The sequence below is a fragment of the Sinohyriopsis cumingii genome, chromosome 10, assembly GCF_028554795.1.
Source record: "Sinohyriopsis cumingii isolate HCF-2022 chromosome 10, ASM2855479v2, whole genome shotgun sequence".
Lineage (NCBI taxonomy): Eukaryota > Metazoa > Mollusca > Bivalvia > Unionida > Unionidae > Sinohyriopsis > Sinohyriopsis cumingii.
Window position 1 is genome coordinate 33,206,812 of NC_142970.1, and position 17,482 is coordinate 33,224,293.

The 17,482-nt window shown below is 35.1% G+C and overlaps 1 protein-coding gene across 1 annotated transcript in view; it reads left to right on the forward strand.

The window, feature by feature from the left end:
* LOC149789854 (uncharacterized) overlaps positions 1 to 17,482 on the forward strand; it is a 99,145-nt gene that overhangs the window by 55,189 nt on the left and 26,474 nt on the right. Inside the window, exons 6-7 of the mRNA XM_089973139.1 lie at positions 546 to 1,220; positions 4,084 to 4,295. Of these exons, the coding sequence (XP_089829265.1) occupies positions 546 to 1,220; positions 4,084 to 4,295 (887 nt within the window). The remainder of the gene's footprint in view (positions 1 to 545; positions 1,221 to 4,083; positions 4,296 to 17,482) is intronic.

Below are 17,482 nucleotides of genomic sequence, written 5' to 3' on the forward strand. Positions count from 1 at the left end.
TATTCCCTGACTCTGTAGCAAGGGGATGTGACTATATTGTTCCCTGACTCTATAGCAAGGGATGTGACTGTATTATTCCCTGACTCTGTAGCAAGGGGATGTGACTATTGCCCCTTGACTCTTTAGCACTGGATGTGACTATATCTTTTCCAGACTCTATAGCAGAGGATATGACTATTGTCCCATGACTCTATAGCAAGTGGATGTCACTATATTGTTTCCTGACTCAATAACAAGCGGATGTGACAGAGTTTGTCCCCGACTTAAAAGCAAGAGGGTTTGACTATTGTCCCCTGACCCTGTAGCAAAGGGATGTGACTATATTGTCATATGACCTTACAGTTAGGTGATGTGGCTGTATTATCCCAGACTCTATAGTGATTGGATGGGACTGTGTTGTCCCCTGACGTTGCAGTTAATATGCTTTCTTAGCATATAATTGTATATTGTGCCATAACAAAATCAATAAACAATATGTAGCGTAATTAATCATTGCTATATTTGGCTATACACATTTATCTTTGTTTATTTTATTATTATCTAAGCTTCAGAACAGTCTTTGAGACTTCAACGTCTCGTAAAGCTCTTGACTGGTCGAACTGAGAGGCATGAGGACAGTGGTGAGCAGAAAGGACGCACACCGGTTATTTATCAAACAGAGACAACTCCTGATGAACTGCATAGTCCAGTCCATTACAGTGACGATGACGATGATGTATCAAGTAACACAGTCATCTTTATAAATGATTTGAGTGACAGTTCAGAGTCAGACATTGACAAAGAAGTTGAGGTAAATAGTGTTACCGTTCAGAAGAGTGGAAGACGTGTAACCACTGACCAGGAAGCTGATATTACCAAAAACCAACCAGAAGGATCATCTTTTGTCAATGTGGATCCAAGACATCCAGCTCTGGAGATGGGTGGCATTACTGTTCAGGAGAGTAAAAGTCTTGTAACCAGTAAAGATGATGCAATGATGGAATTCCTTCAGTTGGTCAATGAGAAGACAGACAAGCTGGAGAAGAGTTTAGTAGAGTATGCAGCATTGGCAATGTGGGACTTTGCAGGCCAATATGTATTTTACACTACACACCAGACATTTCTGACGTGTCGTGCAATTTATCTGTTGGTCACAGATCTTAGTAAGCAGGTCACAGATCTTGTGGAAGATGATGAATGCTTCTTTGATACAGAGGGAGTAAAACTATGTAAAGTTCAAGGTAATGTTAATCCATTCTTAGGAAACTAGAAGTAAGACTCTTCAGGTTAAATATAATGTTAACCCATTACAATTATCCTGACAGTAAGATCATAGCTTACATTAATTTGGGGGAATATAAATGTATTGAATACTGCATGTATAAATAAATATTACTGTGTGGTTCCATGCTAGATTTATCAAAAAACATAACCTGAGAAAGATTTTTTCTCAGTTGATTCATCCACTTCATTGCATATAATTGATTTCAATGTTAAATGGTTCTCAAGCACAGTGTATCATACTTTGATATCTGTCCATCCATCTGTGTGTTCATATTTGGTTTCAACAAAATAAGTTTAGTAATAGTCAGTGTGCTTTGTAACATCACAATCCTTGGCGGATAGCTCTCTTTTTGTCCTAGTCATTGTACTGTTCAGTGTACCATGTAGCATCACCATCCTTGGGGGATAGCTGTCACTTAGTCATAGTCCTTGTACTGTGTAACATCACCATCATTGGGGATAGTTGTCACTTACTCTCAGTCAGTGTACTGTAGAATATCACCATCCTTGGCAGATAGCTGTCATTAGTCTCAGTAATTGTGCTGTGCAATATCATCATCCTTGGGGGATAGCTGTCACTTAGTCCTAGTCCTTGTACTGTGTAACATCACCATCACTGGGGATAGCTGTCACTTAGTCCCAGTCAGTGTACCATGTAACATCACCATCTTTGGGGGATAGCTGTCATTTAGTCCTAGTCCTTGTACTGTGTAAAATCACCATCCTTGGGGGATAACTGTTGCTTAGTCCTAGTCAGTGTACTGTGTAACATCACCATCCTTGGTGGATTGCTGTCATTAGTCGCAGTCAGTCTGCTGTGCAATATCACAATCCTTGGGTGATAGCTGTCACTTAGTCCTAGTCCTTGTATTGTGTAACATCACCATCATTGGGGATAGCTGTCACTTAGTCCTTGTCAGTGTACTGTGTAACATCACAATCCTTGGGTGATAGCTGTCACTTAGTCCTAGTCCTTGTATTGTGTGACATCACCATTCTTGGGGTATAACTGTTACTTTAAAATCCTAGTGCTTGCACCTTGTAACTTCACCACCCTTGTGGGATAGATGTTACTCTGTCCTAGTCTTTGTGCTGTATACCTTCACCATCCTTAGTGGATTGAATTCAGTTGGGTAAAATAAGGATCTGCTGATTTCTGGGCTCCAAAGGACACAAGTTAAAGTCATTGTGACTTGGATATAAAAATTGATTTCCTCACAAAAAACTTTTGTTATAGACAACATACTGTTACTGAGGAACATAACCATCCTTTGGGAATAATAATAATGAGGACTTTATATAGCGCCTAATCTTTAGCAGCTCTAAGCGCTTTACAACATTAGACAACACATATAACATAAAAAACATATATAATGATATGATTACAAAAACAAACACCATGAAATCAGAAACCATAAAAAAAAACATGCTGAAATTATTTAAGGTAGGAAACTTTATTAGGTCTTTAAGTCTGTCACTTAGTCCTAGTCATTGTACTGTGTAACATCTCCATCCTTTTGGGATAGCTCTCAATTAGTAGAACTAAGCGAGAGCTATCCAGTGTACCGTGCAACATCACCATCCTTTGGGGATAGCTGTTACTTAGTCCTAGTCCTTGTACTTTGTAACATAACCATCCTTGGGGATGGCTGTTGCTTAGTCCTAGTCCTGGTACTGTGTAACATAACCATCCTTGGGGATGGCTGTTACTTAGTCCTAGTCCTGGTACTGTGTAACATAACCATCCTTTGGGGATGGCTGTTACTTAGTCCTAGTCCTGGTACTGTGTAACATAACCATCCTTGGGGATGGCTGTTACTTAGTCCTAGTCCTGGTACTGTGTAACATAACCATCCTTGGGGATGGCTGTTACTTAGTCCTAGTCCTGGTACTGTGTAACATAACCATCTTTGGGGATAGCTGTTACTTAGTCCTAGTCCTGGTACTGTGTAACATAACCATCCTTGGGGATAGCTGTTACTTAGTCCTAGTCCGCCTACTAAGTTTGAGCTATCACAGTGTGATTTGTAACATCACCATCCTTGGGGGATAGATGTCACTTAGTCCTAGTCAGTATACTGTGAAACATCACTGTCTTTGGGGGATAACTGTTACTTAGTCCTAGTGCTTGCACCCTTGTGGGATAGCAGTCACTCTGTCCTAGTCCTTGTACTATTCAGTTTCACCATCCTTAGGGAATATAATTCAGGCAGGTAAAATAAGAATCTGCTTATTTATGGGCTCCAAAGGACACAGGTAAAAGTTCATTTGACTTGGATACAAAATTTGATTTCCACACAATAAACTTTTGTTATAGACATACTGTTACAGGATATCACTGCACTGGCCGTTAACATGGTGACCATTCAGTGACTCACTATGCTCTCTCTGGCCAATACACTCTAATCAGAATAAAGGCCCAGTTATACTTGGTCCTTAACTGCAACAAGTCTGTATGATTCTGTGATGAAGTGGGGAATCCTTGCTATAAGAATGGACTAGGGATGATACACGGAGTTTCATCTCATTTATTAATAGTCACAAAATCATATGGAAGTAAATGCCAATTCATTGATTTAATATCATTTTATATATCTTATTGTGATGGAAAGATCCATATGTAAAATGTATTTGAGCTTGTCCAGGCATTTAGTTCTGGAAAAGTTGAGTGGAAAGTGAGGACCCTTATTAATGTTGATTATCTGTTTGAATTTATTCTTTTAGAGTAGAAAAAGATACATGATATTCAATATTAAATTCCTAATAGTGTTGATACGTCACCAGTCAAATTTACTTAGACCTGAATTTGCTCATTTCCAGATCTGGTTGAAGTTTGGATGAATTCAGTACATTGTTGTGCACCATCTCCCATAGCCAAAACGCCAGTAACATCACCAGCAGCTGCCATCACCATGACATCACCTGCATTGACATCCCATGTAGCTAGTACCTCAGCGACCTCCACTGATGTCAGTAATGCAGTGATTCCACCAGTGATCCTTGTTGGTACACATGTGGACAAAATACGACAGGTAGATTTATATGTCATTTAAAATACATTAGTGTCTCTAGTTTGCATACTTTGTCTGCATGGCTTGATGTGTTGTCTGTATAAGTCAACAATTATGCAAAAGTGTCCTCGGTTTGGATACTTTCTCAGCATGGCTTGATATGTTCTATGTGGAGGTCAATATGCAAAAGTGTCCTCAGTTTGGATACTTTCTCAGCATGGCTTGATGTTTTTAAAGTCAATATGCAATAGTGTTGTCCGTTTGGATATTTTGTCAGCATGGCTTGAGGTGTAGTCTGTAGAAGGCAGTATGCAATAGTGTTCTGAGTTTGAATACTTTGTCAGCATGGCTTGAGGTGTGGACTGTAGAAGTCAATATGTAATAATGTCCTAAGTTTGAATACTTTGTCAGCATAGCTTGAGGTGTAGTCTGTAGAAGTCAGTATGCAATAGTGTCCTCAGTTTGAATACTTTGTCAGCATGGCTTGAGGTGTGATCTGTAGAAATCAATATGCAATAGTGTCCTCAGTTTGAATACTTTGTCAGCATGGCTTGAGGTGTGGTCTGTAGAAGTCAATATGCAATAGTGTCCTCAGTTTGAATACTTTGTCAGCATAGCTTGTGGTGTGATCTGTAGAAGTCAATATGCAATAGTGTCCTCAGTTTTAAATGTCATTTAAAATGCAAAGGTCTCATTAGTTTGAATATTGGATCTATTATCAGCATGGCCATCTGTCGGCCTGTCAAACGTTCTTGATAGAGACAGATAGCTAAATTACTATTAAGCCAAACCTTATGAGGATTAAATATTAATTAGATAATCTTGATTGAGTCGCCACGATCAAATTACATTGTCAGACTCTTTAAATTAACCTATAAAATATTTAACTGAAAAACCTCCAGAAACAGACTTTTTTGTGTGAGTATAGCCAGATTTATAATCTGAGAATTTGTTAACATCAATACTTAAATCCTAAATGGGTTTTGCTACAGTTAAGATAGTTTGGTTAACTAAATATTTCTTCATACTTGTTTCCTGGAACTATTTTCTTGACAAAATAATTGCAATCCTCTAAGAAGAAAATAAAGCAATGTCTTTGCTATTGACACAAGAATTGTTTTATTTTTAGAAAAGTTTCAATTCAATATATGAATATTTTTAATGAAATGATTAATAAAGATTATGACTATATAGGGAATCGTGGTAAGAAAACTAATTTTAGCACAAGAATGGAAGTTTTTCTAATTAATAATACTGTTAATAAAACATTATTCATTTCATTTCGTAAACCACTAGGTGGAAATTTACCAAACTTGGTATATACTGTAGGTTGAGGCGTCATCTGTTGTCACTTGGTCTGCCCTTTTGCACTTCTCTTCCTAAACCACTTGCTGGAAATTTACCCTACTTGGTATATACTGTTGATTGACAATCTGTCTGTTGTCAATTAGTCTGCTCTTACCATCTTTATTTCCTAAACTGCTAGGTGAAATTTTTACCAGCCTTGGTGCGTACTGTAGATTGACCCTCCAGCTGTTGTTAGTTGTTCTACCATTTTCCATTTTTGTTCCTAAATCACTATATGTCAATTTAGTGAACTTGGTATATAATGTCGGTAGACAATGTGTTGACTGTCTATTGAGGTCCCTGAGATTGGGTCAGAGGTCAGGTGTGGAAAAGTTTTAATTATAGTCTGTATGCTTTGTTAAGTGAAATTTACTATTTTTGCACTCTGCAGTGAACAGAACGATAATGAATGATAGAAGTCAAACAACTTACAAAATACGGCCAGTCCCATCACTACATGTGCCTTCAGGGGGCCCCGAGTGGCCGAGTGGTCTAAAGCGCTCTTCGTTACGGATCACTGCCATCTCACCTCTGTCTGCGGCGGTTCGAGTCTAAGATTCAGCCAATGTGGGCATGTGAGAAAGCTTGTCAGTAGCTTCTCGTGGGTCGGTGGTTCTTTCCAGGGTTTTCAGGGTTCTTCCTCCACCATTAATACTGGCCGCCATGTATAGCCTATCGTGCTGAAAAATGGCGTTAAACCCCACAACAACAACAACAACAACATGTGCCTTCAGAATTGAACTAAATGGTAGTTATATATATATGTATATTCAGTATCATAGCCATTATTGTTGAAGGACTAAACACATTGAAATTTAAGTGTAAATTTTATGTTTTCTTTTTTGTTATTTGTTTGCAAACAGAAGCTGCAGCTATCTATAATTTATTTGTCCATACCTCGGAGGATTACTTTTCATATTTAAACAGTAGGATAAATTCACTTTTCATGAGAAACATATCAAGGTGGGCCTCCTGTCAAGTCAGCGCATAAATATTGTAAATGTACAAAATATACTAGACTTCTCAAATTGATTTGTATTGTCCACATATATGATTCAGATATAGATGACTAATTGGTGAAATGGTATTTGATTATCAATCACTCATGATGTATTGTCATCCATGAGTAGTCTTCATTGTTTGGTGAAATGGTATTTGATTATCAATCACTCATGATGTATTGTCATTCCATGAGTGGTCTTCATTGATTGGTGAAATGGTATTTGATTATCAATCACTTCTGATGTATTGTCATTCCATGAGTAGTCTTCATTGATTGGTGAAATGGTATTTGATTATCAATCACTCTTGATGTATTGTCATTCCATGAGTGGTCTTCATTGATTGGTGAAATGGTATTTGATTATCAATCACTTCTGACGTATTGTCATTCCATGAGTAGTCTTCATTGATTGGTGAAATGGTATTTGATTATCAATCACTCATGATGTATTGTCATTCCATGAGTGGTCTTCATTGATTGGTGAAATGGTATTTGATTATCAATCACTTCTGATGTATTGTCATTCCATGAGTAGTCTTCATTGATTGGTGAAATGGTATTTGATTATCAATCACTTCTGATGTATTGTCATTCCATGAGTAGTCTTCATTGATTGGTGAAATGGTATTTGATTATCAATCACTCTTGATGTATTGTCATTCCATGAGTAGTCTTCATTGATTGAATGATCCACAATGGAGATGCTATTGGCCCACCAGCCAAGGAACTGTGGTGATTTGTTAATATTATATTACTCTGTCGTGGAGCAAAAGTGGAGGGATTAAGTCCCCCACTGCTTTGCATGGGGTCCCGTAAATACATGTGAGCTGTTCTGCTGGTGGGCTGGATATATGAATTAGTGCTCTTAAGATATTTTTTTGGGGTAAGTTGTTGCTGTTGTTGGGTTTAACGCCCTTTTTCAGCACAATATACATGGTGGCCAGTATTAATGATGGAAGATGAATCCAGGAAAGAACCACCGACCCACAAGAAGCTACCAGAAAGCTTTCTCACATACCCACACTGGCTGAATCCAAGATTCAAACTGGCGCCAACAGAGGTGAGATGGCAGTGATCCGTAACGGAGAGCGCTTTAGACCACTTGGGCACTAGGGCCCCCTCCTAAATGAGGTAATGTAAAATGATTCTCATTTTACTAGAGAGACAAATTAGTTTAAAATATTTGTAGATTGAATGTTTTATTGTTTGGTCATGGACTAAAAGAGAGTGTATCTAGGTGTTGGAGTTGAGATTGGGCATCAAACATAGTAACAATAATTAGACATTTGTCACTAGAACTCAGTACAAAAAATGATTAAAGAAATAGCACTGGCATTAAACAGATGTCAGAGTCCACTGTCCAAAGCATGGAGAATACTTAAGGCTTTTTGATATTAGCTTAAAGTTTTGGCTGAAGTGGCAATAATTCTGATGAACAAAAACAGTAAAGATAAATACATGTAGTGACTTTTTCCTTGCTTTGGTGCACACCATCATGATTGCAAAACATCCTGAATTGGCACCATCCTCTCAAAATGCTCAATTCAAGGTGGGATTTGTCTCAAAAATTGCTCTAGGTAATCCTTATGAAATGACGTAACAATTCAAACACTATTCAACAGGTATTTATCTCAACTGTATTTCTTTTCTTAGCAATTGTGCTATATTAAAACACAGCCATTTGTTTCATTCAGATAGGGTTTGAAACTAGCATCTGTTTGACTTATTTTGTTCAACTTTCATGATAATTCTGACACAACTTGATTAGTGTTTAGTATGAAAATTCAGCATTATTGCCACGAGGTACTTTTACTGTTCATTTAATGGTCACTTGTATGTAAAATTTCTCCATTCCTTCGTATCTTGTCTGTTTGGATCAAATTACATGGGTAGACACTTCCATTATGTCAGATAGTGAATACGCTACTTTCAGTTGGATTGGTGGCTGTTGAATAAGATACTTTCACTTGGATTGGTGGCTGTTGAGAAAACTACATGTACTTTCAATTTGGATTGGTGGCTGTTGAATAATCTACTTTCAGTTTCGATTGGTGTATGTTGAATAAACTACTTTCAATTTGGATTGGTGGCTGTTGAATAAACTACTTTCAATTTGGATTGGTGGCTGTTGAATAATCTACTTTCAGTTTCGATTGGTGTATGTTGAATAAACTACTTTCAATTTGGATTGGTGGATGTTGAATAAACTACATGTACTTTCAATTTGGATTGGTGGCTGTTGAATAGGCTACTTACATTTCAGATTGGTATCTGTTGAATAAACTACATACATTTGGATTAGTGGCTGTTGAATAAACTAATTACATTTCAGATCTTTGGCTGTTGAATAAACTAATTACATTTTGGATTGGTGGCTGTGGAATAAACTACTTACATTTTGGATTGGTGGCTGTTGAATAAACTACATTTACTTTCAATTTGGATTGGTGGCTGTTGAATAGGCAACTTCCATTTCAGATTGGTATCTGTTGAATAAACTATTTACATTTGGATTGGTGGCTGTCGAATAAACTACTTTCATTTGGATTGATGGCTGTTGATTAAACTACTTATATTTTGGATTGGTGGCTGTTGAATAAACTACTTACATTCGGATTGGTGGCTGTTGAATAAACTACTTACATTTTTGATTGGTGGCTGTTGAATAAGCTACTTTCATTTGGATTGATGGCTGTTGAATAGGTTACTTACATTTCAGATTTGTGGCTGTTGAATAAACTAGTACTTACATTTCAGATTTATGGTTGTTGAATAAACTACTTATATTTTTGATTGATAGCTGTTGAAAACTCAGTAGGCTATGATCAATCGGATTTGTGGTTGTTGAATAGGCTACTTCCATTTTGGATTGGTGGCTGTTGAATTGGGTACATTGTTACATTTAGGCTCTTACAAAACATAACAAGAAATGAGTGAAGACAGCAAACTTTGTAAAATTTAACAAATAATTTATTTCCCTGGAAAAACAAGGTAAAAATGAGAAAAAGAACTTATGGCTTTACGAATGAAATCCAATAATAATTCAAGAATAAAAAACAATAGAAGTTATATTAATAAAAAGTCATAATGAAACTTAAGTTAAATCCCAATGAAATCCAAAAAGGAGTGGTCAGTGTCATACTGATGTGTCAACAATTCATTGTTGAATCATCACAGAAAATAATATTCCAGTGTTTGAATTCTTTGTGAATTTCGATAACTCTCCTTGTCCAAGAATTAACTTAGAGCACAAGTATTTCCAGGGAAAATTAATCTCTTGGAATCCAAACAATTTGAAGAAAACAACATTATTAGCCCAAAAAACTGGTCACAACATAAAATCCTTTGACTTCTCACGTGTTAAGGCAAGAATGACTATTCTTTCTCCATATATCAATAATAACTCTAGCTACGGCACAAAACAGATGGTGGCTGTTGAATAGGCTACTTTCAGTTTGGACTGGTTGCTGTTAAATAAACTACTTTCAAGTCAGATTGGTGGCTATTGAATAGGCTACTTTCGAGTCGGATTAGTTGTTATTGAATAGAATTCTTTTAATTTGGATTGGTGGCTGTTGAATATGATACTTTTAATTTGGATTGGTGGCTATTGAATATGATACTTTTAATTTGGATTGTTGGCTATTGAATAGGATACTTTCAATTTGGATTGGTGGCTATTGAATAGGATACTTTTAATTTGGATTGGTGGCTATTGAATATGATACGTTTAATTTTGGATTGGTGGTTATTGAATATGATACTTTCAATTCGGACTGTTATTGAAAAGGCTACATGCAGTTAAGTTTGGTGTTTATGGTTTACTCTGGACTGAAGTGATCAGTGTCAGCCCTTACAGCCATTCAGGACATAAAGTGGCTTACTCAATGAATGACATACCCTTTTATTAATTTAAAATTCAGGTACTATTGGATTAATTATTTAATTTATTATAATTCAGTCTAAATAAGATATTTTATGATCAGAACTTAGAATAGAAGTCATCAGCTGTATACATTAAGTTATTTAAAACTTTCATACTATGGTCAAGTTACAATGAAATCATACTGTGCACGTCTCCATTAGAAAATATGTCTTCCTACTGAATTAATTTCAGATAGTCCACACCATTAATTGAACAAATAATTGTATGTTACTGCCCCTATAGTCTGTCCTTATCACTCAAACATTTGGCTGTGTTGGAATTGAAGATCAAGATTGAGAGAATTCTACATTCATTTAATTATTAGTCTCTCATTACAACATAAAGGGTATATTTCATTTTACTGGGAAAATACCATATATATATATATATATATATATCACTGTGTGGTACAAAACATGTGATATTTTAAAGAATGGAAAGCCCTGACTTAAACTATATCCTGTATTAATGCAAGAAAGATAATTTTCTGTTCATTTTATACAAAACTTGTTTTTAAATCTGAGCTGGATGATTAAACTAGTTCTTCAGAACACAAATGGTTTAATAGTAAGTACTGAATAATACAAGGAATGGTCAGGTTATTGTGGAACACAAATGGTTTAATAGTAAGTACTGAATAATACAAGGAATGTTTAGGTTATTGGGGAACACAGATGGTTTAATAGTAAGTACTGAAGAATACAAGGAATGGTCAGGTTATTGGGGAACACAAATGGTTTAGTAGTAAGTACTGAATAGTACAAGGTATGTTCAGGTTATTGGGGAACGCAAATAGTTTAATAGTATGTACTGAATAATACAAGGAATGGTCAGGTTATTGGGGAACACAAATGGTTTAGTAGTAAGTACTGGAGACTACAAGGAATGGTCAGGTTATTGTGGAACACAAATGGTTTAATGGTAAGTAATGGAGAATACAAAGAATGGTCAGGTTATTGGAGAACACAAATGGTTTAATAATAAGTACTGGAGAATACAAGGAATGGTCAGGTTATTGGGGAACAAAATTGGTTTGATGGTAAGTACTGAATAATACAAGGAATGGTCAGGTTATTGGGTAGAAAAGTGCAGGAAGGGCAACAGTTACATTCGCTGACATCATTTGTTGATTTGAGTATTGTCATGGAGTGAAAAATGATTTGTCACCACCTGAAATTACAAATCAAACCCAAGGATTACATCAAGTTAAGAGACAGCAATCAGTCATTGAGCTGTCCAGGTTTTGGAAATGCAATTTGTGAAATTGGACAGGACATAATGAATGGCCAAGTGTATACTACTTTACAAAGTTTTTAGTTGAACATAATGTTTACCATTGATGTCAAATGAATCATTTCTGAAGTTTTATAAACGTGTTTTCCAGCTTGATTAACTGTACTTATTATTTGGTACACCTTACTGAAAAGAGCTTGAACTGTTGTAGAATAATCAACTGCCAGACTGAGAAGGTTTTGTTACATTTTGCAGGTCAGTCAACATCCTTTTCATAAATTCACCTCATTTTCATCATTTTTCAAGGCTGCTTTTATAAATATCTGTGACTTGAAGTGGCGGTATGATTGGGATGACTTATTCCCTTGCAGTAAATTACTTTTTTGTCATTTTGCATATTATTTTACACTGCCTAACCACAGTTCATCAAGGCATCACAGCTCGTTTAACAGTGTTGTCAAGGGAAACTAATTTCATACAGACACAAAGTGTTGAGTCAAATGTCTTCAGGAAAAACAATTTCCATGTCTGAAATGTAGTGGATGTAGTTTCCATTTATTGCTTCTAGCTCACAAAGTGCTCATTTTTCTTTCTGCTTTTTTAATTTTTGTAGGTTCATATGATCAAATGTTGCATCACATGATGGGAAGTCTTTTATTTTCACATATAAAAATATCACACATGCTTGACTTCAAAAATTAAAGGAATGATGATACAATATGAAAATTATTTCTCCAATAATCTTTTATAGTGTAGAGTAAGTATATAATAAAACTGACTCAAAGCCTGACAAATGTAATTCATTTAGATATAAATGCTTATGTAATTGAGTTTACAGTATTGTCAGTGCAGCATGTCCATGGGTGGATGAGTAGGTATTGGGGGATGTCAATAAAAACCATAGTTGACAAAAAGGAAGAAAGATAAAATATAATGACAATTTTGTTAACACTGTTGAACATTCTAATAACAATACTTTGGATATTCAGGTAGGAACATTTACTATTTATTTCAGCTCTTGTATAATTTAAGATGGTGTCAGTGATTAATTTTAATAACCATAGTTATATTAATAGTAATGCCATTAAATTTAATATATACATTTAAATGAGTATTTCATAATGAGCAACTAATAAATAGATATTAATACTCAAAGGGAAAATGAGCAACTACATGTAATGATAAATATTACAAAATAAACAACACCAACACCTAAAATATGTGATCAGTTTTGCTTTATTAATTTCAGGTTGTGCACATGCAAAATGTACTTTGAGCAGTATAGGATTTGTATTTAACTAAAATGCTTGTCGAAACTAAAGGCATGATACCATTAGAGGTCTTGTAGTGCTTGTTGTGATGTGTCTGCTCTTGTAAGCAACTGTTTGCCCATCTCATTACCTCGTCTAAATGTACATTTGATTGGCAAGTTGGGCCCTGAAAGTACCATTCCATTGTAGTTTCATCAAGACAGTTTTGCAAATACATTTGTAAACTACAATCTACCTATACACCCAACATGATTCATCTTCAAATAATTATTTAATATTTGGGAAATGCTGTCTGATCATAGTGATGATGATGATGATGAATGAAATAATGATTTACATAAATAAGAATCTAAAAATAAATCATACAGTTCATTTGATCAGAACACCTCAGCCTGAACAAACAGACTATGGTAGTTAAGGACTTTAAAACTTAATACAGCAGAATGAAAGATGTTCCTCAATACAGAACAATATTTATACACAGATAAAGAACAGATTAATCTCATAAACCATTAACAGACTAGTTAAGGACTTTAAAACTTAATACAGCAGGATAAAATAGGTCCTCAATACAGAACAATATTTATACACAGATAAAGAACAGATTAATCTCATGAACCTTTAACAGACTATGGTAGTTAAGGACTTAATACAGCAGGATGAAAGAGGTCCTCAATGCAGAACAATATTTATACACAGATAAAGAACAGATTAATCTCATAAACCATTAACAGACTAGTTAAGGACTTTAATACTTAATACAGCAGGATAAAAGAGGTCCTCAATACAGAACAATATTTATACACAAATAAAGAACAGATTAATCTCATGAACCGTTAAAAGACAATGGTAGTTAAGGACTTTAAAACTTAATACAGCAGGATGAAAGAGGTCCTCAATACAGAACAAAATTTATACACAGATAAAGAACAGAGTAACCTCATAAACCTTTAACAGACAAATGCTTTTACAACTAGCTGAGACATCTGTTGCAGATTATTATCCAAGATTTAAAAAAAAAAATTTTTTATAGCAGAATGGATCTATGTAAACACTGTATTGATATACGGACATTTCCTCCTACCACCCACACCCTCCATTACAACTTGCCCCATATTTTATTGACAATGGATGCTTCCCAATTCTGATAAAATCCTGACAATCACTGCATTGTCAAACATCATTATCTGAGTAGACAAATAGCAAGGTAACTAAGAAAATTACTGAAAGGAACTTGACCAAGTTTGACACACTCCTGGCATATGAGACTTTTTCATGATATCTGAGTAGAGTTACACAACCTATACAAATATTGAATTAGTTGTTTACATAATTTAAGTCATCAACAGCATTTGTAGGATGTTGAGCCGAGGACATCCTACTGGCCCAGAGGTTTTGGTCAATTACTATAGCATTTGGTTATTAGGTCCATGTCAGCCAGATTAGCAATGACAACTGCTAATTTTATTTAGTCATTAGGTACATATCAACAAGACTAGCAATGACAATTGCTATGGCATTTGGTTATTAGGTACATATTAACAAGATTGGCAATGACAAACTGCTATGGCATTTTGGTTATTAGGTACATATCAACAAGATTAGCTATGTCAACTGCTGTGGCATTTGGTTATTAGGTACGTGTCAGCCAGATTAGCAATGTCAACTGCTAATTTTATTTAGTCATTAGGTGCATATCAACAAGACTAGCTATGACAATTGCTATGACATTTGGTTATTATGTACATATTAACAAGATTGGCAATGACAACTGCTATAGCATTTGGTTACTATGTACATATAAAATAGATCAGCAATTACAAGTGCCTTGGTATTTGGTTATTAGGTACATATCAACAAGATTAGCTATGTCCACTGCTGTGGCATTTGGTTATTAGGAACATGTCAGCCAGATTAGCAGTCAGCAGTTACGGCATTTGGTTATATGGTACATATGAACAAGATTGGCAATGACAGCAGCTATGGCATTTTGTTATTATGTACATATAAACAAGATTGGCAGTGACAATTGCTATGGCATTTGGTTATTAGGTACATGTCAGCCGGATTAGCAGTCAGCTGTTATTGCATTTGGTTATATGGTGCGTATTAACAAGATTGGCAATGACAGCTGCTATGGCATTTTGTTATTATGTACATATAAACAAGATAAGCAATGTCAACTGCTGTAGCATTTGGTTATTAGGTACATATCAACAAGATTGGCAGTGACAATTGCTATGGTATTTGGTTCTTAGGTACATGTCAGCCGGATTAGCAATGTCAACTGCTATGGCATTTGGTTATTGGGTAAATAAAAATAAGCAATGTCACTGCTATGGCATTTGGTTATTAGGTACATATAAACAAGATAAACAATGTCAACTGCTGTGGCATTTGGTTATTAGGTACATATAAACAAAATAAGCAATGTCAACTGCTGTGGCATTTGGTTATTAGGTACATGTCAGCCAGCTTAGCAATGTCAACTGCTGTGGATTTGGTTATTAGGTACATATCAACAAGATTAGCAATGTCAGTTGCTATGGCATTTGGTTTTTAGGTACATGTCAGCCAAATTAGCAATGTCAACTGCTATGGCATTTGGTTATCAGGTATATATCAACAAGATTAGCAATGATAATTGCTATGGCATTTGTTTATTAGGTACATGTCCATCAGATTAGCTATGTCATGTGCATGTGTGCCTGTTTTAGTAAGCAATAGTAATAAAATGTAACAACAAAATATTTGAAAGATGTGCATAACATAAATATTACAGGTAAAATTTGTATAAGAAGGTTGGGTTATGCATTTATTTATTTCATATAGCAGATTCATGTTTCGCAATCAGGAAATAAATACTGTCATACCATGAATATATACAAAATACACTGCGTTTGGAATATTTTTGTCACTTTTTAACTTGTATTGAATGTATTTGTTTGCCATATTATGCCTTATAATATTGTTTGTCAGTATGATATATAGTATAGTTTATGCAAACCAGAGTTCTGTGCTTGTAAAACACATACTCAATCATTGAACAGCGTCGAGCATATCTTCAAATTAGAAACTCATTATGACCAAGACAATGGCTGCTTAGGATAGACCAAGGAAACATTTTTAGTTGCATATCAATATTTGTCTTTTCATGAATCGTAGTTGTTTGTCTTTGTATGTATATCATATAGGTTACTGGTCAAGACCTCAACAGTCTCTGTGCTATGACCCAAAGGCTAAATTCCAGGGGATGGGTTGGGGTGGGTTAGGGAAAAGATTTTGGGGTATGATCCAGGCTTGTCATGCTGACAGGTACCAGCACTTGGGATGAGAACAAGATTCTTATTAAGGTGTGCAAATTTACAATCAAAGGACCATTACTGACCGATATTCATATTTTTAGATTTGGCTGTATAAGACAAGTTCAGTGGCATTACACTTGTACTTGTGTACATGTATTAATGGACTGTATTACACTTCTCCATTCTAGACATGGAGTGAGTATTATAACACAGGCATCCACACTTTTGACTGCTATGGACTTGTACTCTCAGTTACTTCATTATAAGTTTGTGCAAACAAATTATTACTAGTTCAATTAATTTAAGGTACATCTCCACTTAAGATTAAATTTCTTATGATTTTCTATTAAATGAAGTGGTAGTGGTAGTGACTTAAAGTGTCTGTATGTTGCATTATAAACATTTGTATGCATTACAAACTTGTTTGATGCATTATGAACTTGTTTGATGCATTATGAACTTGTTTATGCATTACAAACTTGTTTATGCATTACAAACTTGTTTATGAATTACAAACTTGTTTATGCATTACAAACTTGTTTGATGCATTAGGAATGTGTTTGATGCATTATAATCTTGTTTATGCATTAGGAACTTGTTTGATGCATTATGAACTTGTTTGAGGCATTATAAACTTGTTTGATGCATTATGAACTTGTTTGAGGCATTATGAACTTGTTTGATGCATTATGAACTTGTTTACGCATTGCAAACTTGTTTATGCATTACAAACTTGTTTGATGCATTATGAATTTGTTTATACATTACAAACTTGTTTATGCATTACAAACTTGTTTGATGCATTACGAACTTGTTTGATGCATTACAAACTTGTTTGATGCATTAGGAACTTGTTTTATGCATTAAGAACTTATTTGATGCATTACAAACTTGTTTGATGCATTACAAACTTGTTTGATGCATTAGGAACTTGTTTTATGCATTAAGAACTTATTTGATGCATTACAAACTTGTTTGATGCATTATGAACTTGTTTGATGCATTAGGAACTTGTTTTATGCATTAAGAACTTATTTGATGCATTATAAACTTGTTTGAGGCATTAGGAACTTGCTTGATGCATTAGGAGCTTGTTTTATGCATTAAGAACTTATTTGATGCAT